Here is a 25,714-nt window from a genome sequence, read left to right as displayed (position 1 = left end):
GCTCCTGCTGCTGCTCCCCCTTCTGTGGCTCCTGGTTCTTCTCCTTCAGGCTCCTCTCGTGGGAGCGACGCAGCAGCTGCAGCTTCTGTGACGACTCCTGCACCCGAGTCTGAGCCTGACGGGAAAAAGATCAACACGGACTTTTCTTTAAAAAAACACATGTGCCGAGTTTCTGGTTTTCTTTTTCTTTTCTGGGTTTTGGTTTCTGCTGCTCCACTTCAAACATAAAAAAAAAACTAAACAAAAAAAACATGTTCCCTAAAAAAAACCTATGCAATCTTAGCTTTTATTAAATATGACATTTTAAAACGAAACATCGACCGAAAAGCCGACATGAAACTTAAGTTTTCTTTGTATGTTTTTATGTTTTCACTTCAACAGCGTTATTGTTTTCACTGGGTTTCATTGATCCCATGTCCAGACTCATAACTGAATAATCGTTTTGAGGTAACGCGGAGCAGACGTTCCAGATTAATCCAAATTTAAACAACATTACCACAAAAATAACAACACAATTCTTTAAAAAAAAAACATTGAATATCTGATTTTACAACTAAAGTAAATGTGGGGAGAGTCTGTAAAATGTTTTTTATATTATACTGTGATGGAAACCAACAGGATCCAATAGAAAGTGGTTATGTATATTTACACTTTTTTAAAGGGATAGTTCACCCAAAATTCAAATTTCACTCATTATCTACTCACCCTCATGTGGACTAAGGGCTGGGAGAAGTTTCAGAGTCCTCCGTGCCTTCTCTGAGTTACAGCGGGGCTCGGCGCAGCACTGCATGTCCACATGATGGAGCTCACTTTTCTTCGTCCAAAAAGACACACCAAAAAACATCCAAATACCTCCACAGTGCTCGTCTGTAATGTCCCTCTTGTATTGAAGCCCCAACATGAGAAATTGTTCCGAAAAAAAATTAAGTCTATATTTTAAGCTTGTTTGTAGCAGAAGCTCCCAGTGTTGCTCTGCCGGAATCTCGCGTGATTTGCACTGACACCCAGTTCACGGCTCCGCAAATCACGCGAGATTCCGGCAGAGCAACACTGGGAGCTTCCGCTACAAACAAGCTTAAACAGACGAGCACTATGGAGGTATTTGGATGTTTTTTGGTGTGTCTTTTTGGACGAAGAAAAGTGAGCTCCGTTCTCAACCGTCATATGGACATGCAGTGCTGCACGGAGCCCCGCTGTAACTCAGAGAAGCCACGGAGGACTCTGAAACTTCTCCCAGCCCTTAGTCTTGAGTAGATAATGAGTGAAATTTGAATTTTGGGTGAACTATCCCTTTAAGTAGGAAAGTAAAGTTATTATTATTATTATTATTATTATTATTATTATGATAATTATAAGGAGTGGTACCTCAGCGAGCGCCTCCTGGTCGAGGGAGGAGATCCCCTCCAGCTGCTTCACCACATCCTGAGCCAGAACCAGAGCGTCGGCTTCTCGCTGCACGTAGTGATGCAGCTCGGCCAGACGGCAGACCGGAGAGACTCCTGGGGGGGGGAGGAGGAGGAGGGGGGGGGGAAGGAGGAGAGAGAGAGAGAGAGAGACAGGAGGAGGAGAGAAAGAGAGAAAGGGGGAGGAGGAAAGAGAGAGGGGGAGGAGAAAGAGGAGGAGGAGAGAGAGAGCAGAGAGAGAGGAGGATGAAGAGGAGGAAGGAGAGAGAAAGATGGAGAGAGATGAGGAGGAGAGAGGGAGATAGGAGTAGGAATAAGAGGAGAGAAAGATAGAGAGAGAGGAGGAGGAGCAGGAAGGAGAGAGAGGGCGGGAGGAGGAGGAGGATGAAGAGGAGGGAGAGAGACAGACAGAGAGGAGGAGGAAGAGAGAGAGAAGAAGGAGAGAGAAAGAGGAGAGAGAGGAGAGAGAGAAAGATAGAGAGAGGAGGAGAGAAAGAGAGAGAGGAGGAGGAGAAGGAGGAGGAGGAAGGAGAGGGAAAAGGAGGAGGAGGAGAGAAAGAGAGGAGGAGGAGGAAGAGGAGGAAGGAGAGAGAGGAGGAGGAGGACAGATAGAGAGAGAGAGAGGGAGGAGGAGGAGGAGGAGGAGGAGGAGGAGGAGGAGGAGGAGGAGGAGGAAGGAGAGAGAAAGGAGGAGGAGGGAAAGATAAAGAGAGAAATGAGGAAGAGAAGAATGAAGAAGAGAGAAAGAGAGCAGAGAGAGGAGGAAGAGGAAGAGGAGGATTAAATGAGAATGTGTTATGTTTTATTTGTTGTATTTCTCCCTACCCTATGTTTCTAAACTAAGACGCCACTAAAACTCTTCTAGTGACATTTAGTGTCAGAACAGAGAGAGTTGGTCTCTTCCTGCTGCTGTTCCACTAAAACCTTCATCACATCTCGACGCTCTGTGATAACCTCATCTGCTCTGGTGCCGTCGTAGTCGAGGAGCTGCTGAATCCATCCAGCTGCATCTCTACACACACTCACACTGTTGTCATGGTGTTTCACTCTGTGTAAACCACAGGATAAAAGACACAACGCTCCTCTGTAACACTGGAGTTTGACTCTCCATTGAGACCAAGACCATATGCATATTTTTTTCTTACAAATACTACTTATACTTTTCCTTCTTTTGCTTGTTACTGTTTTTTTTATCTGTACTACACATTTCTTTGCTCTTGTCTGCTGCTGCAACTCTGTAAATTTCCCCATTGTGGGACGATTAAAGGATTATCTTATTTTATGTTATTGACCTGATAGTTTTGGAGCTATTCTGGATGTATTTTTGGGATACACCGGTAGGTCTGTGTAGTTTCTTTATTGGAAAGATCCAATATCAATTCATAAAATGTATAAGTATGCCATTAACAGCTTGTTAGTGTCCTGCAATTGCGCAAATTGTGGACTAACCGAATGAGAGCGCTGCTGTTTAATTGTGTATCTATATTCACATAAGCTGAAATGTGCACATTGATCGCAGATACTTGAATTATCACTTATGACTGTGCTGAAGAGTTGCACTGTTAAACTTCTGGAGCGGGTCATGTTAAATAAATGTGCATTAATGTAACTGCTTTAAAAAAAAAAAAAAGTAAACATTCATATTTTCAATAATGCACCAGGTTCAATTTGCAAAATCTCTTTCATAATAAAGTAAAAATGGTATTAAAACTAAACTAACGGGTTACTATTTCTAACTTTCTTGAATTAGGAGAGAGCTGCAGAAGGAGAATCGTTTTCTTCAATGTAAACATGTTTGGTTTGGTTTATGCATCCTGGATTACAAAAGGCAAATGCTTCTAGACTGTGAAACTTTTACAGCCATCAAGTTTTTATAATGAAGAAAAGCAGCAGCAGACACTGAATATAATGTGGTTTTTCTGTTTTTAATTACGCTGACACTTGGATTAACAGAGAATTAAACGGTTCACGGCTTCATAAGGAATCGATGAGTGAAAAAAAAAAAGAGGTCAAGAGTCAGGGACAGTGAAACCCGAGCTGAGGAAACCGGCGACTCGTCTCTTGTTTCACACTCTTTACTATCGAGACAAGAATCATTTTTATATTTTGTTTTGTTTTTTGGTTGTTTTTTTAAGTGGGCACAGTTCCCTCGTTCAGAAGAATTAAATGTCACATTCACTCTCTGTCTCTATTAATGCTGTCAGAGTGGTTTCATTTTCTGGATTATACAAATAACACCCACAAAAGATGGCAGTTGGCAGGAAGCGCAGCTCAACCAACGTGGCTCCTGATACCAGCGCTGATAGATAGACTTTTTTTTTCTTTTTTTTTTTTGTCTGAGCTGAAGTGAACTGAAATATCCTCCTGTCCTGTTACTCTGTGTCTCTGAACGTGACCTTTTATGAACAAAAATGTAATAAATAAGCTGTACTTGTTCACAGGAAATGCAGGATCTCAACTTTTAAAACCTAAAATCATTCATTTATAGAAAATAAGTTTCACATCTGGATTAACATCAGCAGGAAAGAAGCAAGATAACGACTAAGAAAATGACACACTGACTGAAGCGACATTAACAGGTTGTTTTTTTTCCACGTAGGAAAAAAAAACATGTGGTTTTTACACATTGCAGACTCTGCAGGAAGTGATAGATAGAATCGGTTATCAATATCTACGACTCAGTGATTCCTTTGCCACATGAATTTCCAGCAACTAGCTACTACATTTTTTTGAATGGTTCAATAACAAATTAAACTTGTGCTCTATTTAAATTATTTATTTATATCCGTTTAGTGCATATTATTCCTTGTATTGTTTTTATCTGTTATTAGAGTGTCCGTGATTAACTATATTGTATTTCTTTTTATAACTGTACAGCACTTTGGTCGACTGAGTTTGTTTTTAAATGTGCTTTATAAATAAACTGTGACTTAACTATTGTTTTATTTGTATTATTCCACTTTGTTGTTATCATATTATTGTGTTTCCACTTCTCATTTATTGAAGTCCTGATGGATTTCTGGTTTGTTAAGGCAGATGGGTTTGGATCTAATTCAGTGGTTCTCAAACTTTTTTACATCAAGGAACCCTAAATTGACACGAATTAGACCACGGACCCCCATTGGACAAAATTTTGACGCAAATATTTGATCTGAGACTGAAGAACATTACTTTTTTAGTCAATGTATGTTCAAATTAGGGCCAATGGTGTGAAATTTTGGAAATATTGTAAAGGAAGGGTTAGGGTTAGGGTTAGGGTTAGGGTTGCTCTTGCTTTTAACTCTATGTTTAATATAAAAAATGTTTTTGTTTTTATGCTGTTCTTTTTAAATGTTTTGTCTTCTTTATGTAAAGCACATTGAGTTACCTTGGTATGAAACGCACTATATAAATAAAGATGCCTTGCCTTGCCTAAAAGAAAAGATCAAAGGTCAAATTATCTAGGAAAAAGTGGTAACATTTCTCAAAAAAAAAGTTTTTTAAAAATTCTAGAAAAAGTGGAAAACATTCTATAAATAAATAATAATAATTTCTCAATCTTTTTTTTTTTCTTTTTTACAATTCTAGAAATTTTTTTTAAAAAAATAAATAAATAATAATTTCTAAAAAAAACATTTTCTTTTACAATTCTAGAAAAAAAAGAAGTAACATTTCAAGAAAAAGTTGAGGACCCCCTTGAACCCTCCCAAGGACCCCTGGAGGGTCCCCGGACCTTACTTTGAGAACCATTGATCTAATTGATGCACTTAGAAGAAACTCAGTGATTGGTCGATCCTCTAATTGTACAACACAGGTAAATAAGAAGAAGGTAAATGTAGTGTAGTAGAATAAACCTTGTGCATCGTTCTCTTCTCTGACCTTTTATGAGAGAGTCACGGTGTGTAAAGAGTCTGACCTCTGTGAGTGGAGCTGTCACGGTTGCCACCACCATCATCACTGCCAATACCGCCACCGCCAATTCCACCGCCGCCACCGCCGCCGCCACCGGTCCCACTGCCGCCGCTGCCGCTGCTGCTGCCAGCCTGGGTGACTTTGATAATCTGCAGTCGGATCAGCTCGATCTTGGAGCGGCTATCCTGCAGCATCTGTTGAGCTGTGGACAACATCTGATCCTGGATAACGACAAGACGAGACGCCGCACTTCATCATCACCATCACTGCTTTTCTTTACTCTCACAAACAAAAACAAAGCAAAAAACACACACAGAGAAGTGAGAACACATGCAGGCTTTTTTACAGTAGTTGACCATAATAACAAGAAGAAGTGGCAACAGCAACAGCGATGTGTGGGAAAAAGCATCTGTCACACATTCACCACTCAGACAGTTTCCTTATGGGAGCTTAAAAAAAAATAATAAAAAAAATAAAAAAACAAGTGGCAAAGAGAGGGAGCAGCAGGACTGAAGTGAGAACAGCGTGTTCGGATCAGCTGACAGACATGTAGGAGCTATGACTTTGCGCTTCACTAACCTCAGAGTGATGCTCTCGCTCCGTGCTGCTGCTGCTGCTGCTGAATAAGGACTAATTCATCCTCTGTGGATGGATGGATGGAGGTGGAAGTGGACGAGGAGGAGTAGGACGAGGAGGAGGAGGAGGAGCGAGGGTTTCTCAGGTTGCGCCTCTCCACCTTCACTATCCTTGAAGCACAACACACACACACTCAGACACACACATACACACACACTCTGACCGAGAGGCTCTTCTCTTCTCTTCTCCTTCTCCGGATGCAGCGCCTACATCTTGAGACTTAGATCCTCACTCTGCTGCAGCAGCCGGTCCTCCTCCTCCTCCTCCTCCTCCTGTTTGTTGTTGCCTCCTCGCTGCAGCCTCAGACTCTGCAACATCCCCTTCACGCTGCATCCTCCTCCTCATCCTCCTCCTCTGCTCTGTAACCAAATCCCTCCTCTCCTCTCTCTCCTCTCTCTCCTCTCCTCCTCTCTCTCTGCAGGGGGATGGCAGGCAGACTTCTTCTCCAGTGCCAGTAAAGCTGCTGCTGCTGCTCCTCTTGCTGCTGCTGCTGCTGCTGCTGCTGCTCTAGTCCGACGACTGATGATTGCCTGCTCTGGGCTTCGGTATTGGCCGCTGCATGACCACATGTTCCTGTGCTGTCACCGACCAAAAAAGACACAAACACAGAGCTGCTGCTGCTGCTGCTGCTGCTGCTGCTGCTCTCTTCGGGACAAGGCTCAGACAGACAGAGCAGCCGCCTGCAGCAGCGTTTAGCAGATTTATTCAACCTGCCCGGACAACACAAGAGAGAGAGAAAGAGAGACATTAATAGTTTCTTTCTTTCTTTCTTTTTATTTATTCCAACCAAGGCAATTTCACAGTTTGACAATATCATGGCAAATCAGGGAGGGGGAAAAGCAGGGAGAAGATACATCTTATATTGCCAAATCAAACAGAAACAGAACTTCAAGTTGACTTATCTCTCAGTCACTGAGCGATACTGTAGTCTTCTTACCATAAAGTAAACAGAACAAGCATAATAAAAAATAAAAAACAGCATTTCAAGCTGACAGTTGTACAGGTCTACAATTCATTACTTTAAGAGTTCTATAGTTTGACTCCAACTACACAGAGAAAAATAGAAGTACGGAAATGTACTCAAAAGGGTACAAACCCTTGCCACTCCAGGCATACCTTTTTTAGAGACAATTTTGTACCATTCTGGAACATTTGTGTGCCTTTTTTACCCCCAAAAGGTACACATAGGTACTCTAGAGCAGGGGTTTTCAAAGTGTGAGAGAGTGAGCCCCCCTTAATGAAAAATAAACAGCTGTGCCCCCCCCCCCCTCAAACAAAAAAAAAAAAAAGAGAAGAGAATTAAACATAGCCTATTTATTATCAGTTACTATGACCAAAACAATATTTGATTCATTAAACATAAATTGGTCTTTCCTGTAGGATTTGTTTGATTTACAAGCTTGTTTCTCAGCATATATTAATTATCATGACAACATAAAGCACTGACGAATAAACCTAAACATTGATACAGAACTCTGTAACACACTCATCACACAAGCAGCTTGTGCTACAGCTGATGCAATGTATTTATCTGAGCTTGGTCACTGTGAGAGGCACCGGGTGCAACAACTAACAGTGTTAGTTGTTGTTGTTGTTTGTCCTGTTCGATATTTGGTTATATGGTGTGCCGTGGCCGTGGATGTTTTTGTGTTGTATGTGAGATATGATTTTTGTTTGGTTTGAAATAAATACAATCAATCAATCAATTCATATGAAGTTATACACCTGACGCTCCTCTTTTTCTAACCAGAATAGTTCCACAGCCGACTACTAGTGCTCCGCTCTCCCTGCAACACAGTCTCTCTGATCACTTGCATCGGGTTAGGGCTTCTGCTCACCTGACTCTGTGCAGCTTCTGCTCACCTGACTCTGTGCAGCTTCTTCATTAAATCCAAACAGTCCGACACAGCGACGCACTGCTCCTCTTTGACTCTTAAGTCTCTGTTGTTGTAGTGAAGATGGGCGGGCTCATGTCCTATGCTCCAGATTCATAAATAAGGAGAATGAACACTGGGATGATCAGCAGAAAGTGATCAACCAGCAACAGAACAAAATCTCCCAAAGTTCTTCGTTTTTCCTCAATGGCCACAGAGGTGGCAGCAGGCAGAGCACAAACAGGATGTAGATCAAAACCACAAAGATGATGATGATGATGGTGAAGTATTGGTAGGCATGGGACAAAGAAGTAGAAGATGATGTCCAGCCCCATGGTGAAATAAAAAAGAGAGAAAAAAATGGGCGGGCTCGTGAATTTTTTTGACACGAGTCAAAACGAGCGATAAATCGCGTATCTCGCGTTTGGTCGCGCGTAAAAACTCGGGCGAAAAAAAAGCGTTCCTCGTGTTTGGTGGGAAGCCCCTCGTGGGTCTTCCCACCAAACACGATGAAATAGACGAAGACGCGAAGGTCGATAACGAGCGATAAATCGCGTATCTCGCGTTTGGTCGCGCGTAAAAACTCGGGCGAAAAAAAAGCGTTCCTCGTGTTTGGTGGGAAGCCCCTCGTGGGTCTTCCCACCAAACACGATGAAATAGACGAAGACGCGAAGGTCCCGTCGCCATAAAAGAATCGCGTGTAGCGTCGCAAAAAAAAAAAAGTCGCGTATACCGCGTCTCGTGCCTAATCGCGTCTCGCGCCTAATCGCGTCTTTGCGTCACGGCCTTTTACACCGCGGACGTAACGAATAAACGGTGACGGTGTGAACGGACACATAGAACAGGACCAGACGTGGAGTTGTTTCCTCTTTTCACCTACAGCTCCACTCTCCCTTACTTACACTAACTACTGTTATTGTTGAGGCCAGAGAATTGTGGGATTTGTAGTTTTTGAACGATCGCAGGTTGTGCAGGGTTTTTTTTTTAGGGGCAAATGCGAGTGAAATGCTCGCCCATGGTGGGCATAAGAAAATGTAAGACCTGTCTAAAATGATTTAAGACTTGAACACAATAATTCAACAAATTGAAGACATTTTAAGGCCTAAAATTTAGATTTTCAAATTTTAGACTTTTTAAGACCCCGCTGATACCCTGTAATATGAATAACTGCCAAGTCTATAATTGATTAGATAAAGGTGGACTGAATTAAATGTATTTTGTAGTTGGTCTTTTAGCAGTACCAATATCAAATTCTACCAGATTGAAGAGAATATGCCACAATTTTGATTGGTCCAAAAAAAAAAAAATTTTTTTTGAAAAAAATGCTGATAGCCTACTGCACTTTGCCTTTGTAGGGCAAACTGAGAAAAACAGCTTTTTGTGTTTTTCTTTTTTCAGCATCAAATTATGAATAACTACCAAGTCTATAATTGACTAGAGTACAATAATTGGCCCTACAGTAGGACAGAACTGTACATTTAAGTACAGAAATGTCCCCCTTCTGTACCCCTATTTTTCTCTGTGTACAGAGATACACATCTGCTTCAAAGTCTATTATCGATTAATCTGTTGATTATATAAACGATTAATTGATCAGTTGTTTGGTCAAGAAAATGTAAAAAAAAAATGTTGAAAAATGTCAATCAGTGTTTCTCAAACCACCAGACGACGTCCTCAAATGTCTTGTTTTGTCCACAAACCAAAGAGAGACTCGGTTTATTGTCATAAAGGAACAAAGAAACCAGAAATATTCACATTTAAGAAGCTGAAATCAGAGAATTTAGACTTTTTTGTTCTTAAAAAACTACTCAGACTGATTATCAAAATAGTTGACGATTAATTTAATAATCGATTTTTATTCGATTCATCGATTAATTGTTGCGTCTCTACTAACAGATGCCACCATGAAACTTCCCAAGTTTATCACTCGACAAATATTTTTTGTACTACAAGTTTTGTCAAATGTTATGTTTAAATATGTTAATGATGATTAGATATGCGCTAGAATTTGCATACAGAACAGATGGATAAATCCACTTTCAAAGTCCTTGTTTAATTTTGTTGACATATTAGAGTCAAAGATTTTTTACAGAGGGCATTTTGGATATCTCTTTTTATCACTCTGTAAATTAGTTATAAATCGTTAGGCTGTGAATGATATATCAACAATCCCCTCTGTAAAAACCTTCAGAATATAGAAAGGGATCAAACTGGAAGGTTTGATGTCTGTAAGTGCTGCTGAAGTGGAGATTTCTAGCTCAGAGTCTGAGGAAAAACTCATTTTGAGAAAACGGACCTTAAAGATTTGTACTGTAAAATTCCATAGATTGTAAGTACTTTTACGATTTGTTGCGGATACGGAGGAAATTACAATTTTTATCAGGAGAGAGAGAGCTTTACAATGACACCTGACATGACATGGGTCAGACAACACAGCACAGTTTGTCACAGTAGCTGTTAACTTTCGGTGAATTTAGGAGAAATCTACTGACGAAAGAGACAAAATGAAGTAAAATAAAAACCTTAATGTGGAATATCTACCATTTCTTTCCACTACGTTAACAAATCATGTAAAATTTGTCGAGAAGCAATGTGTTGCATTGCAAAAAAGTTAATTTATTCCACATTGGAGTTCAGATTTACTTTTCTGTCAGATTTTTATGAAAAAATAACAGTGATTATCTGGACTTGTGGTTCAGCTCAATAAGAATAATGATAGGTTTGTTTGGACTTTTCTGATCTAAAACAATTATCTTTTTTTTTTTTTTTTTTTTAGTTTATCAGTTTATTGAATGTGTCAAGAATAAAAACAAAACAAAAACATAACAAAACAAAAAATAAAAGCATATAAGCAAAGAAAGCTTTTAAAGCTTTTAAAGAAAACAAACAATAAACTAAATTTAAAAGGGGTCTGGTGTCAAACTGTGACTAATTAACCCTAAACTTCAACTGACATTCAGTATCTTTTTTTTTTTTTCCTTCTTTTTAATTATAAGTGCGCAAGTGCGAGTCGGTTCAACAGAAGCTTTTGGCCTAGTGGTCTGTCTGAATAAACGTAATTTAAAAAATAAAATAAAATAAAACAAATAAATGTTTTTTTTAATTTAAAAAAAAATCACTTGTGGGATAGATAGGGGAGTGGATAATGCGAGGTTTTGGTCCATTTTGGGGGTGAGAGAGCGGAGTAAATGAGTAAATTGCAGCCGAGTTGAGACCTACTTTGAGAGGCGGAGCGTCTCCTCTGCTCCATTCGGCGAGGCGCGTTCGTAATGAAAGGAGCGCGTGAGCGGCGGTTGCTGTGACTTCCTCGCTCGCGCTCCTCCTCGCTCGGTCGGTTGGTCGGTCGGCAGCACTGAGCAGCAGCAGCAGCAGCTACATCATTGTGTGTGCGCGTGTGAGTGTGTGAGTGTGTGTGTGTGGAAAAGCAAGCAGCACGTTGTTGGCTTCTCCACGCTGAGGAAGAACTTTACGCCGAATTAACGTTCTCCTGTTCGGGAGGAGAAACCCCAGATTCAGAGCTACGAGCTTATTATTCTCTCGGACGTCTGTAAGTTTACCCCAGCTCGCGAAAACATGTCGGCCTCGGCGGCAAAAGTGAGTAAAAAGGAGCTGAACTCGAACCATGACGGAGCGGACGAAACCTCCGGTAAGAAGAAGAGGGGGGGGATGAGGGAGGGAGGAGGAATGGCGGCCTCCTGTTCACCGCCATTTTCACTTTCTTCTTCTTTCTCTAACATAATTTTGCAAATTTCCACAGGGGAGAATGCATTGATGTTGATAATTATTTTATGCACTGCTGTGTTGATTTTTTGCTTCACGCCCCCACCCCTAAAAAGAGCTCCTTTTGTGGTTGCTGCGTGTGTTCACATTGCGCTAGCAGCAGCTAAGTTAGCTCGTTAGCGTTAGCATTAGCACGCCGCTGCTGTTGTTCCCGTTCACAGAGGCCACGTTAGCTTAGCTTCATTTAGCATCTTCAGCGTGGCCAGTTTTCTGACCCCGAGTGGCCGTAATATGTATTATTTATAATTTATTCCGCCCGCTGATGCGAATTTAAAAACAACAACCACAAACTACCTCTGTTATTATTGTGTAATGTGTAATAACAACGGGAATAGTTAGTTGATAACCCTCTTTCAATTTAGCATTGTAGCATTAGCACTTAGCCCGCCGCTACTGTTGTTGTTGTAGTGTTACCTAACGCTAGCTGACGACGTTGTGTTTTGTTATATTGGATCTAATGTGTATTTAAAATCACCAGTCCCGCATTTTATTCAGTTAAACTAGTTATTTAATTATTTATAAATAGTTAGTTTAGAAAAAACTAGGACCCAGGACCCCACGCTATTCATACGGGTAAAGAGGGTTGACAGTGTCGGGGCTCAGCATACGACGTTGTGTTTTGTTATACTGGGACACAAGATTGCTTTTTAAATCCACCAGTTCCGCATTTTTATTCAGTCAAACTAGCTAGTTATTTATTTATTTCATCATAGCGAGTTTAAAAAAAACAAACACAAAGAAACTGGGACCCAGGACCCCACGCCATTCTCACGTTATCGCGGCTGCGTGTGTGTGTAGTGAATGTGTGTGTGCAGACTTGATGTCCCACATTTAAACCACGCGGCCTTGTCGGTAGCAGCCGGCAGGAAACGGCGAGTGTCTGAACCGCTAGAGCTGGAGCTGCTGCAGCTATTGGCCGCTCACGTTGCCTTAATAACCTCCGGGGGAGCTCGACTTGTTAAAGTATAGCCTGACTTGAACTAGTATCGTTACTTTACCGCAAAGTAACGGTGGATTATTCACTCTGAACACGGAAATGATTGTGTAAAAAAAGCACAATCAGACCTCAATAGTTTGTGAAAACTTAGTTCCGTGGATAAAAATACAAAACAAACACAGAGAGATTGAATATTTATTTGTATGTCAGTTTTTATTTTTTTTATTTTTGGGGTCATATTGTGAAATCTTCACAGAAAAATAATGTGTATATATTTATAGGCCATTGAATGTTTATAATGATTAAAACTTGCTTTTGGTGAGGCCATTGAATGTTTATAATGATTAAAACTTGCTTTTGGTGACATTTCTTTTTCTATGTTTTTTCCCCCCCCACCAACAGAAAAAGAGCAGCAAGAAGCTATTGAACACATTGACGAAGTTCAAAATGAAATTGACAGGTAAGACTTACTTGTTTTAAAAAGATATATTTGCGATGTCACATTTCGTTGTTAAACTTAAACTGCAACTTTCTGCCCATGAGAAAGTGTTGGATAACTTAAGATGTGGTAAAGGAAGAGGAACTAAATAGTGAAATCAGATGCTGTAATCCCAGACTGCCATGGTGCACCACATAAAGCGCAAGAGAGATTTTGTTTTTAACAATCGAAACTTTTTGTTAATTTGTTTTTGTTTTGTTTTTCTTCTGTCTCTCCAGGTTGAACGAGCAAGCCAGCGAGGAGATCCTCAAAGTAGAACAGAAATACAACAAACTCCGTCAGCCATTCTTTCAGAAGAGGTCAGAACTGATCGCCAAAATCCCAAACTTCTGGGTCACCACGTTCGTCAACCATCCACAAGGTGAGCGAATTGGCACAAGCAGCATTTCTTTCTTTCTCATAGTCCGATGATGTGCAACCAGAAACTTTGGGGTCGATGTACGGTCTGTAAAAATGTGTGTGTGTTTCCCTGCAGTATCTGCCCTACTGGGGGAGGAAGATGAAGAAGCACTTCACTACCTGAGCCGAGTGGAGGTGACAGAGTTTGAAGACATCAAGTCGGGCTACAGAATAGATTTTGTGAGTATTGGCGCTGTTGCATGCACACAAACGCCACAGTGAGATGCAAGCTGTTTTCTTCTTGCCTTTTTTTTTTTTTTTTTTTAACACCGGTGCATTTCTGTTTCTGTCTCTGCAGTATTTCGACGAAAATCCGTACTTCGAAAACAAAGTACTTTCCAAAGAGTTCCATCTGAACGAGAGCGGAGATCCATCTTCAAAGTCAACAGAAATTAAATGGAAATCAGGAAAGGTGTGTTTTGTTTTTAAGTTGTGGTTTCCAGCTTTGACACATCTTTTTTTTTTTTTTTTCCACAATTGTGAGTTTATATCTACATGTAATCAATTAATTTTGTCTTGCAGGACCTGACCAAGCGCTCCAGCCAGACACAGAACAAAGCAGGAAGGAAGAGGCAACATGAAGAGCCAGAGAGCTTCTTCACCTGGTTCACCGATCACGCCGACGCCGGTGCAGATGAGCTAGGAGAGGTCATCAAGGACGACATCTGGCCAAACCCTCTGCAGTACTACCTGGTACGTTCTCAACAACCAACCAACCAGCGCAATAAATACATAAATAAATAAATAAATCAGTGCTTATTAGAAGAATGAACGGCTTAATGTATTCGTGCTTGCAACGTGTTTATTTCCCGGGATGCCTCTTCAAACGGTAATCGTCAGACATATTCAATCTGTCTGTTTGTGCTTTTGATTGAAGTTTTATTGGTGTTGATGTTCAGGAACTGATTTAAAAACCGCACTCTTTAATAACCGGAGAAAGAAAGAAATGACTGAAAAGAGCGTTTTGTTTTTTCCTTAGGTTCCCGACATGGACGACGAAGAGGGCGAAGGTGAGGACGACGAAGAGGATGAGGAGGGTCTGGAGGACATTGATGAGGAGGGAGATGAAGATGGAGAGGAGGATGAAGAGGACGATGGAGAAGATGGCGAGGTAAAGGGATAATGTCAAGAAAATTGTTGCTAAAGTTTGTGTTTGTTTTGTTTTTTGCTGACTAAGGTTTCTTTCTCCTCGCAGGACGACGAAGGAGAAGACGACTAAGACATAACATCATCTACCCATACCCTCAACCTTCAATTTCCCTGTTTGGTTTTTCCACTCATGTTCGGGAGCAAAGGTTTTAATTTTTTTTTTTTTTTTTTACTTTTTTATTTTACTTTTCTCTTCCTTTTTTTTTTTTTTTTTTTTTTTTAATCGTGTGTGCTTCATTTTCCATTCTGAAGCCTCTTCACCTGTTGGTGCCATGTTATGTTCTTCTCCTCCTCCTTTGATTTCATCTAAGGCCAATGGCACTTTGCCCTGAATTGTGAGTACCATCCCCAAAGGTCATCTCAAAAATGATAATAAAAAATAAAAAATGAATAAAAAATAGAATCAGCACGGCATCCTGAGTAGAATTTGAAGACAGTTCACACAGAAACCCTTCAGTTTAAGGTTGTGTGGTAAATTGACTAAAGCCATGGTGTAGTGACCTAGCGCTAGCAGACCTCAATATTTTGGTTTTTTTTCCCATATAATTTTTTATTTTATTTTTTTCAGTTGGGGGTGTTGATCCCTTGAAAAAAACTGTTATTTTTCCCCTATGTGGTTAACGAGTACCAGCTCATTCCTTTGACTTGTAATGTTTAGGGGGTGGGGGTGGGGGGGCGGGGTAAGCTAAGCTAGCTGGGGAGGGGGCAGGAGTACTATGTTGGTTATTGGGGAGAGTGGTTATTTTGACATCATTTCTATGGGACTTTTTTTTTTTTTCTTTTCATTGTATTGTTTTACAGATATCCATGAGATTTGAAATGACATTTTTAATAAAGAACAAAATGGAAAAAAAAACAAGCTTGTAAATTTTGGCCCCCACTGCTTCATGGGTTTAAAAATAATAATAACAATAAAAAAAAAACCTGTTATCTCATAGAATTTACATTTAATCACCCTCTCCTTTTCCGCTGGGGGGAAAAGAAACTGTTTTAAATTTGAGGTGTACAACTTGCTTTGTTACAATAATAAAACTTACTGTGTATACACGTGTGGGAGTCTTCAAACCAAAGGGGGATGCATAGAAATTTATTTATTTTTGTTTAATAAAAATAGGCAGCAGCAAAAGTTACCCGACTTAATCCAACATTCGTAATTAGTCCCGTCAACTCGTGAAGGATTTTGGAGTCATTAGCAAACTCGACGCAAAGTCTTCTCTTAACAGTCGGTCGGTGATTAAAGCCAAGAAGGTGCGCTCCGAGGACTCGAACCTGGTTTTTGTGATGGTGTCGGGCCAGTCGCTGGGTTGGAAGGCCCAACCTGGAGGGAGAAACAAAACAAAGCGCAGCAATAGTTGGTTACACAAGTGGGAACCGGACGAAAACATTAAAACATAGTAGCACATGGTTTCTAATAAGTGGGAGGGTCGCCTCGTGTTATTTGATCCTAGAATCATAAATGTGATTGAACTTGACACAATTTAAAGTTCTTGATCAAATATTAACATCACTAAATCTAGACAAAAACAAAAGTATGGTTTAGATAGTGTTAGGTGAAAGAATATTAATCCAGAATTAATTTACTTGTGCAGAAGTTCAAAGGTTTTATTGTTTTGTCTACATTAATATGAGAATATGTTGACGTTTAGTTTTGTATATCACAACACAACTGTCCAAGAGTCAGATTTTCAACGAGGAAAACATCAAATCTTCCCAATTTGTGAATCTGGGATATGTTAGCTTTTAAGAATCATTGAAAATAACAGTTGGTTATCATGTGACATTTATTAGGGAAACACTGAAGCAGTGCTTGAAGTTATTTGCTTCATAATTACTAGTTTAAAAACATGACAACTTGATAAATATTACATTTTTTCCTTTATATTTTGATTTCCTCAAATTGATTGTGCCACAATTTTAACATAAATAAGATTTCTATATTTGTTGACCTAAATTCTGATTTTAAAATGTGAAATCCCTTACTGACAAATGCAAACTTCAAAGTTGAATAGGTGCAGACACTTTTTATCTAATGATTCCTGCTCTTCAACACACAAGTCTATTTTTAAATGAGAGTCATTAAATCACATCTTTGTCATTGTTGTGATGAAACATGTGGTTTTCTTTGTGATAATATTTGTATTCATTGCTGGTTAACACTGGCCTCCCAGTGCACAGACCTGTTTCCAAACTTAAGTTGAGTATTTTTTAATTTTTTTATTATTATCATGTTTATTACCACTATTTCCCTGGTTGTTATACCCACCTATTATCACATAAATAAGATTTCTAGACTTGTTGACCTAAATTCTGATTTCAAAATGCAAAATCCCTGATTTATTATTGACAAATGCAAATTTAAAAGTTGAATAAGTGCAGACACTTTTTATCTAATGAGTCATGCTCTTCAACACACAAGTAGAGCCATTAAATCACATCTTTGTCATTGTTGTGATGATTTCATGTGGTTTCCTTTGTGATAATATTTGTACTCACTGACCTCCCAGTGCACAGACCTGTGTCCAAACTTGAGTTGAGTATTTTTTTTATTATTTTTTATTATTAATAATCATGTTTATTATCACTATTTCCCTGGTTCTTATACCCACCTAAATGAGTTTTACAGCGGGGGCAGGTGGCCACGGTCCATGAGAAACCAGGGAACCAGGTGAAGTGTTTATCCGCGGGCCAGTATATGTGACATTTATTGGGGAACCACTGAAGCTGTGCTTTAAGCTATTTAATTGCTCCATAATTACTAGTTTAAAAACGTAACTTGATAAGTTTTACAAGATTATTTTTCTTTAATTTCTTCAAGTTGATTGCTCCACAATTATGACATAAATAAGATTTCTAGATTTGTTGACCTAAATTTTGATTTTAAAATGATTGACTAATGCAAACTTCAAAGTTGAATAAGTGTAGACACTTTTTTATCTAATGAGTCATGCTCTTCAACACATAAGTAGAGTCATTAAATCACATCTTTGTCATTGTTGTGATGATTCCATGTGGTTTTCTAATATTTGTATTCATTGCTGGTTAACACTGACCTCCCATTGCAAAGACCTGTTTCCAAACTTAAGTTGAGTATTTTTTTTATTTCTTTATTATTATCATCATGTTTATTATCACTATTTCCCTGGTTGTTATACCCACCTATAATAACATAAATAAGATTTCTAGACTTGTTGACCTAAATTCTGATTTTAAAATGCAAAATCCCTGATTTATTATTGACAAATGCAAACTTCAAAGTTGAATAAGTGCAGACACATTTTATCTAATGATTCATGCTCTTCAATCACATCTTCGCCATTGTTGTGATTATTTCATGTGGTTTCCTTTGTGATAATATTTGTACTCACTGACCTCCCAGTGCACAGACCTGTGTCAAAACTTAAGTTGAGTATTTTTTATTTTTTTATTATTAATAATCATGTTTATTATCACTATTTCCCTGGTTGTTATACCCACCTATTATAACATAAATACGATTTCTAGATTTGTTGACCTAAATTCTGATTTTAAAATGCAAAATCCCTGATTTATTATTGACAAATGCAAACTTCAAAGTTGAATAAGTGCAGACACTTTTTATCTAATGAGTCATGCTCTTCAACACATAAGTAGAGTCATTAAATCACATCTTTGTCATTGTTGTGATGATTCAATGTGGTTTCCTTTGTGATAATAGCCTATTTGTACTCACTGACCTCCCAGTGCACAGACCTGTGCATTTTTTTTTTTTTTAATTTCTTTATTATTATCATGTTTATTATCACTATTTCCCTGGTTGTTATACCCACCTAAATGAGTTTTACAGCGGGGGCAGGTGGCCACGGTCCATGAGAAACCAGGGAACCAGGTGAAGTGTTTATCCGCCGGCCAGTGCTGCGTCACGGCCGCTCTCCTGAACGTGATCACCTCGAACCGGTGTCCGTGCGGGTTCTCAAACACCTGGACGTTGTGCAGCCGCCTGCGGCCGCCGACCAGCAGCGTGTCGTTGCGGCTGGACAGCGCCAGCCGGCTGGGCACGAAGTGGATGTCCGCTCCGACCGCCAGCTCGTGGCCGCACGCCCTGCACAGCAGCAGCAGCCGGGAATCGGACTCGGACCTGCTGCTGCTGCTGCTGCTGGTTCCGCTGCTGCACGCCTCACTGAGCCGGTATGCAGCGGGAGAACAGAGCAGCAGCACAAAGGAGATGATGCACTGTGTTATTGTGCGTCTCATCATCGCTGCTGTTGCTCTAACTTCACACAACACACGCACATGGAACGGCTAATGCTAATGCTAAAGCTAAGCTAACTAGCCTAGCCAGCAAGCAGCTTTGTTTTTAGCTCAGGCAGGCAGGCAGGCAGGCGGTGGGTTAAAGTTGCACCAATCAACACAACACAGCACCATTTAGACTTATTACATAGGCGTCTGTAATATAATAATTATTTAATTATTATAGTATAATTTGTGTGCGACCGTAAAAAAAAACGCGGCTAATTCACGCAGATGAATTGAATTGAGCGTTAGCGGCTAGCAGCTAGCAGGCAGCTAGCGGCTGCTAATGACCGGAAGTGCCGTGTTGTTGTAGAGAAACAGGAAGTGCAGTCATCTCAACCATTTCCTCTTGTTAACTGCGAACATTAGCTACAACACTTAAGCGGTTACATAACCATTGTATTTGTTTTTACTTTAGTGGGGTCACTGGGGGAGGCGTTTATTGGTTTTATACACATATTATCAGTTGTAGTTTATAGTTTATTTTTGCATATGAATACAGCTGGCCCATAAGTGAACCTGTTTAGGGCTACAGGGATGTTGGGGCCCCAATTAAGAGCAATTAACACTTTTAAGCAGGCATTCAAAGTATTCCAGGAAGCCAGGGCTGGTCAGTTGCTGCAAGTTTTTGTTCCAACCAGCAGCAGCAGCAGCACACCAGACTTGACTCATTTAATCGACTGATCTCAGTCTTCAGAGAGTTGATTGGTCAAACTGTGAACAAAAACCAGCAGCCACGACACAGCCCTTTGAGGAATGGTTTGAACATGCCTGCTATAGTGCGTAACCACTACAAAAAACCCTTAATTGTAGTTGCACCTAGTGATTGCCAGATGAAGCCTTGAAGCTTTCCATCACATTGGTTCGAAAAAAGGTTTCTGGAAGCTTCGATCGTGTGCACACAAACCCACTTGTTGGTCAAAACCTTTAGGTCTTGCAACAGGGTCAGGATGGGACTTTACTACCCTCAACAATACCTTTAAAATTCTTTCCTACATCCACCTGGAACTTTATACCTAAATATATTTTTTCTACCATTGGAGGCCTTGAATATAATTATAAAATAGAGAAATTTGAAATGCTGTTGGCATGGTCCTTAATCTATAAACACAACTTCTCTCCACATAGATGCTTTATTTGGAACAATCAACACATCAAATATAAAAAATAAAATCTGCTAAATGACACTGAATCTCTTCAAACATATGATGATCCCGTTACCCCAAGAGAATTTGCGATTGTAATGGATAACACCGTTCCTTCTGGTATCCTAACTCTTTAATTAAGAGGTGCTGGAAAACCAGTTTGTCTTCCTTTGGACCCCATATTAATACCAGTGGGGCATATATGCTTCTTTGTCAAACTAAACAAGAAAAGTCTTATCAAGTCATTGCTTCAAACAACATATCGTATCACATCACCACTACCCAACGTGTTGTCCAGTCCTTGTCTAATATGGTCGATGGTTTGAACTGGATCCATGTATGGGGAACCTCCCTACTTAATTACAAATAAAAAGAGAGAGAGAAATGTCTTACAAACTAATTCATAGATACTACCCTGACAAACATTATTTGTTAAAATTTAATTAAAGATTTATGTGTGAGCGGTTCTCTGTGTGAATCTGAGCCTGAAACTGAGATGCACCTGTTCTTGCACTGTCACTCCACTGCCACCTTCTGGAAAGAACGATGTTTAAGATTGACTCAGATTTTTCTTTACAGTGGAACAATATACTTTTTGGTGTCCAATGATACCAAAAGTAGAGTAAACAGAAAGAACAGTATCTCATAAATGTAATAATAATATTAAGGAAATACCACATACACAAAGCCAAAGGGAAACTGAACAGTAGCCTACACCCAACGCATCTATTTTTATTTTATTTTTTTATTTATACAATCATTAGAAAGATCAGTAAAAGACAGTTTTTAAAAAAATGTGAAGGAAAGATCATTTTAAACCTATGAATAACTTTTCTTAAAACTTGACTCCCTCCTCCCCACCCAACTAAATTAGACATTATATCGCATAAACATGAGTTAGATAAGTAAAATGCATAATAGTATTTTACTTATCTAACTCATGTTTATGCGATATAATGTCTAATTTAGTTGAGACTACAAAGCTTCCCACTGAAGGCATGGTTTGTGCTGGTGTTACACCCTATTATCCGTTCCAGCTTTACTGTCAACCCCCTGAGGTTTTAACTCCTCCTTCAACACTTTTGGTCCTCAACTCTCTATAAATGTGGAGCCTCGCTCTCATATTCACTTGTTGGCCACTGTACAGACAGAGGAGTCTATAAGAAGTTATCTGTTTCCAAGCTGTTTTCTTCTGCTGACAACGCTAGTGAGTATCAATGGTGTTGAGATTTGGACAACTTGTCCATTAACCGATGATTATGAATGGGTAAAAAAAGTAACATTTAACATTTGTTTTAAAATCATTTTTCTGTAGGAATCTGGTGAGAGAATGAATGCTGATGACTGCAATGGGCGCTCATACACACAAGGTGAGTTTATGAATTATACTTTTACCTTTTGTGTGTAAAGAAATATTCAGTTTATTGTAATAAAGGGACAAAGAAACCAGAAATATTCACATTTCAGAAACTGAAATCAAAGAAATTTGACTATTTTTTCTTTAAAAAAAACTACTGAAAGCGATTATTCGATTATCAAAATAGTTGATGATTAATTTAATAATCGATTATTGTTCGATTAATTGTTACAGCTCTACATGCCTTTGTTGCATTGTGACCACACGGCCTGTGTTAAAAAAGCTCTCTAGTAAAATAATGTATGAAAGTAAATGTGTTTTTCCACTCATCTTCTCTCTACACAGCGAACTCCATCAAGGTTGAGCCGTTCAGCGACGATGCTGAGTCGCCAGGCGCTCCACAGCCGGAGAACAGAGAGGCTGTGAGGGACGATAGCAGGAGGGAAGAAGTGAATGCAGAGTTCACCGGCGCAGCTGGAAGAGAGAGAGGGAGTATCTACACTGAGATGGCCAGTCCGAATGCTGCTTCACCAGGTCCTATCCGCCTCCCTAATGGGAAGCTCCAATGTGAGGTTTGTGGGATGATCTGCATCGGGCCCAACGTACTGATGGTGCACAAGCGGAGCCACACAGGTGAGAACAAGCCGAGGCGCATACGCAAAGCACTGTTTGTCTACATGTCAATAAATCAATTAAATACTTTGAATGAATTACCCCTCTAAAATCTTCTGTGTTCATAGGTGAGAGGCCTTTTCAGTGTAACCAGTGTGGCGCTTCCTTCACCGGGAAGGGGAACTTGCTGCGCCACATCAAATTGCATTTGGGAGAGAAACCTTTCAAATGTCCCATTTGCAACTTTACTTGTCGCCGGAGAGACGCCCTGGCTGGACATCTGCGCACACACGCTGGTAAATCAGTTAGATTTACATGCAATAACCCAGATCTAACACATAAAGACATATTCCATGAATAGACTTTACGTCATTGTACCTATTCAGTCAGTGAGCTTGGTGGCTGCAGTTGTTCCATGATATTATTCCTTATTGTGACAAGGTATAGTATAAGCAGTAAAAGTGTAGGATTCATTAGAATGGTCCATTTCCCTTCTGTTAAGTTTGGAGGAAATAGGTTCTCTCAATGAGAATGTGAAGTAAACCACAAAATGACATTTAACGTTGTATCAAAACAGGAAATCCTGTTTGTGCTTACAACATGCAAAACATACAGTCTAGGTAGTCGGTTTTTGGTGGATCTCCACAGAAGTTCACTTTAGAAAAAAAGGCACTTGTATCCTGGATTACAGTGAAATGACGTCAGTCCTTCCGATAACTTGATGGTATGTTGTGGTGAAGCGTTGGTGTCTTTCTGTCGTCACTGGCGGGAAACAGAGAATCATTTCGGGAATTCAAATCAAATCAATCAAATCCAATCAAATAAACTTTATTTGTCCCGCAAGGGAAATGTGTATTGGGCAAGTAGCGCAGGAAGAAACAACTGCCTTGTTCATACAATACATACGTACACACCAGAATATACAACAGTATCAATGGCAAGCATACAAAAAAAATAAGAAAAAAAAGAAAGAAAGAAAGTGCGGAGAGTGCAATAAATAGGTTAAAATATGGCGTTTGGGTAGATTATAATACATAATAATTTGATTTACATAATATGTAAATCAATAGGAAAATCCATTCTCTCCGATATAGCCAATAATAAGTTGTTGTTGTTGTTTTTTTAAACTTCCCACAGACATTTAACATATTATAAACAATGACACTATGGCTGTTTACACACTATCTATTATAGAATAGAATAGAATATTGTTGAGTCACATGAGCTACAATAGAAAAGAATAAAAATATAGACGTTAGCGGTAATGTTAAGGATAACAAAGGATATCAAAAACTGTATAGAATTATAATGAGACATAAAAACATACAGTTATTAAAGCAGATATCAGCTTCACGGCCGTTTCGGCTAATGCTGCGTTCAAGGCAGGCTTTTGAAACCGTAAGTTACAGCTTCAAGTCACAACTACGACTTGGTAGCGTTCCAGGTAACCCGTAGCTCGTGTTTTTACCATCCTGTTGTCTGTGAAAGTTCCCTATAACGGCCACTCGTAACTTCCGACCCGTGAACTCGTACCAGATCGAACTGGTATGACTTCACAGGTAGGAAAAACACAAAGTACGAGTTTCTTTGAATGCACCATGAGTTAGCAGCCCCCGCCCTTGTCAGGCATCAATTGGTCCTCGTGCTACGTCACCACATTCACGCGCATCCCTTGGCTGCACACACAGCCCTTCATGCCGTTCTCTCTCCTCATTGGATAACACTTGTATCCCACAAGGAAAATTTTCTCCTCGGGTTACAGCAGAGCAGAGTGACGGAGAGACTCGTGTTTAGGCTGAAATACTTCATGTAAGTGATTGCTGACGGAAAATAGGACTATTTAGGACTTATATTAACAAAAACATTCCACTGATATCTGCTTTAAGTTAGTGCAGGATAAACAATTGTGCAATTTAATTGAATGTATAAGTGCAAGTGTGCAACTCTTTATAATGATTATGGTAGTGTATTAAAGAGTCTGATGGCTGCTGGCAGGTCTATCTAGGGTGAAGGTTTGGCCCTTTTGTCTTCAGGAAAATCAGTATTGTTTCTCTGAATTGCAGTCTCTTCTCCAACGGTGGCAAAGCCTTTTAAGTGCAGCTACTGCGGTCGCAGCTACCAACAGCAGAGCACACTGGAAGAACATCTAGAACGCTGCCATAGTCATCTGAAGAGCCTGGACCACCAGACAGCAGTCAACACACAGACAGCACAGGGTAACACATCTCACACACATCAAAGCACTACAGATTTTAAAATAAACCACGAGTTCATGTGCAATGAGTTATTTGGTATAGTGATGACTGGGGGATTTCTGTTTGCAGGTGAAGAGTCAGTAAATATGGAGTCAATTACTAAACCAGTGCTCCAGCCATTCAGTGAAGAACACCAGCTTGTGGAAAGACTGGTTATGAGTATCCGCAAACGTCACGAGGCATACAGGGCTCAGATAATGAAATAGGTTTTTGGATGTTAAAGGGATAGTAGCATTTTTTTTAAGTGGGGTTGTATGATCTCCAAATAGCCCCTAAGTACTTTAATTGCAGTAGAAGACTCTCTGCACTCCTCCCGTTAGCAACGCCAGCCCATAATAGCCCTGCCCAGAGATTTACAACATACAGTGTTGTGAACAGACCCAAAGAAACGGCCTATTTTCACAGTTCCATTGTTCGCTATAATATAATTTTTTCCAGCCCCTCAAAGTGCAGGAAAAATGCAGTTTTTATTTGGACCTAACCAACTGCTGATCGGTGGGCGCTAACCCTGGGCGGAGGGATACGTGAGTTGGTTAGGTCCAAATAAAAACTGTGTTTTTCCTGTACTTTGAAGGGCTGGAAAAAATTATATTACAGCGAACAATGGAACTGTGTATTTTTTTCAGGTAAAACCTCTTTTAGGCCACGAAAATAGGCCGTTTCTTTGGGTCTGTTCACAACACTGTATGTTGTAAATCTCTGGGCAGGGCTATGGGCTGGCGTTGCTAACGGGAGGAGTGCAGAGAGTCTTCTACTGCAATTAAAGTACTTGCTATTTGTAGATCAAACAACCACACTTAAAGAAAATGCTACTATCCCTTTAAAGTGAGTCTTAGGCCACGTTCAGACTGCAGGCGAATCTGATTCAAATCAGATTTTTAGGGCTGACTGTCCACACTGTGTCTTCCATTGACTTTTCCATTCCGTTGATATCGCTCCATAACTCGAAGTAGGCGGGCGTTCAAAGGGCGGTCTGGTGCAGCGTAGAGTGACATCACGGACAGTCAAAACCGATCTGAGTGTTTGGAGCTGTTCAGACTGAGACGCATCTGTAGAAATGTGATTTGAAACTACCTCCCAAAGGTGGTTTCGATCCGGTTTGCAAAAAAAAAATCGGATTTCATTTGATTTGTGACTGTTCAGACTTCAAAAGAGCCATCCGGTTCCAATCTGGATTGGCTAAAAATCGGATTTTGGTTGGCAGTCTGAACCCCGACCTTAGAAAACTGGTGCAGACCAGACCATGAGCCATGTGGTGTACAGAAAGAGCCTGACTGAGACGGCCCAAGTTGCTGTGCCTACATACGGGACTGCACTTTTAGGTTCCCAGCTTATGAACATCTCTGCCGAAGCACTTGACGGCTTTACAAATTTTCCCTGTGATTGTTCTACTGCACTGATACATGGCTAAATACTCACAATAACTGATCCTCTAATTTGCAGTATGAGTGAATTTCCCCACAGCTTTGCCCTGGTTCTGTGGTCTAGAGACTCAAGTTTGCTGCAGT

General features: G+C 40.0%; 4 protein-coding genes across 5 annotated transcripts in view; 2 read left to right on the top strand and 2 right to left on the bottom strand.

Annotated features, from left to right (window-relative positions):
- The window catches only part of LOC310991907 (serine/threonine-protein kinase N2-like), a 34,488-nt gene extending 28,253 nt beyond the window's left edge, over nucleotides 1-6,235 (bottom strand). Inside the window, exons 1-4 of the mRNA XM_083979836.1 lie at nucleotides 5,874-6,235; nucleotides 5,299-5,515; nucleotides 1,366-1,499; nucleotides 1-115 (exon numbers count right to left, since the gene is read on the bottom strand). The exon at nucleotides 1-115 is cut by the window's left edge and continues 156 nt beyond it. Of these exons, the coding sequence (XP_083835962.1) occupies nucleotides 1-115; nucleotides 1,366-1,499; nucleotides 5,299-5,509 (460 nt within the window). The 5' untranslated portion in view covers nucleotides 5,510-5,515; nucleotides 5,874-6,235. The remainder of the gene's footprint in view (nucleotides 116-1,365; nucleotides 1,500-5,298; nucleotides 5,516-5,873) is intronic.
- Nucleotides 6,236-11,122: 4,887 nt separating this feature from the next.
- Nucleotides 11,123-15,212, top strand: seta (SET nuclear proto-oncogene a). The gene is made up of 8 exons (XM_083979226.1): nucleotides 11,123-11,450; nucleotides 12,924-12,981; nucleotides 13,239-13,381; nucleotides 13,496-13,599; nucleotides 13,718-13,831; nucleotides 13,942-14,112; nucleotides 14,399-14,530; nucleotides 14,615-15,212. The coding sequence occupies exons 1-8, from the start codon at nucleotides 11,378-11,380 to the stop codon at nucleotides 14,636-14,638; spliced, it is 819 nt and encodes a 272-aa protein (XP_083835352.1). The 5' UTR covers nucleotides 11,123-11,377; the 3' UTR covers nucleotides 14,639-15,212.
- LOC310991502 (uncharacterized protein) lies at nucleotides 14,766-19,418 on the bottom strand. 2 transcript variants are annotated; one of them, XR_014595629.1, is made up of 2 exons: nucleotides 17,175-17,258; nucleotides 14,766-15,886 (listed from the first exon to the last, which is right to left on the bottom strand). XR_014595629.1 is itself a non-coding variant. In XM_083979227.1 (2 exons), exons 1-2 carry the CDS (start codon nucleotides 18,799-18,801, stop codon nucleotides 15,732-15,734), a joined length of 582 nt encoding a protein of 193 aa, XP_083835353.1. In that variant the 5' UTR covers nucleotides 18,802-19,418; the 3' UTR covers nucleotides 14,766-15,731. The 2 variants fall into 2 exon arrangements, 1 of the variants encoding a protein (XP_083835353.1); XM_083979227.1 differs by lacking the exon at nucleotides 17,175-17,258 and adding an exon at nucleotides 18,375-19,418.
- Nucleotides 19,419-20,916: 1,498 nt separating this feature from the next.
- Nucleotides 20,917-24,412, top strand: LOC310991906 (zinc finger protein Eos-like; the record flags this gene model as incomplete). Its single annotated transcript, XM_083979835.1, has 5 exons — nucleotides 20,917-21,352; nucleotides 21,685-21,972; nucleotides 22,080-22,247; nucleotides 24,015-24,167; nucleotides 24,276-24,412. The coding sequence occupies exons 1-5, from the start codon at nucleotides 21,313-21,315 to the stop codon at nucleotides 24,410-24,412; spliced, it is 786 nt and encodes a 261-aa protein (XP_083835961.1). The 5' UTR covers nucleotides 20,917-21,312.
- Between the last annotated feature and the right edge of the window lie 1,302 nt (nucleotides 24,413-25,714).

The sequence above is a fragment of the Trachurus trachurus genome (assembly GCF_905171665.1).
Source record: "Trachurus trachurus genome assembly, chromosome: 9".
Classification (NCBI taxonomy): Eukaryota; Metazoa; Chordata; class Actinopteri; order Carangiformes; family Carangidae; genus Trachurus; species Trachurus trachurus.
The sequence above is the reverse complement of the archived record's forward strand: the minus strand, read 5'-3'. Positions and strand labels throughout refer to the sequence as shown.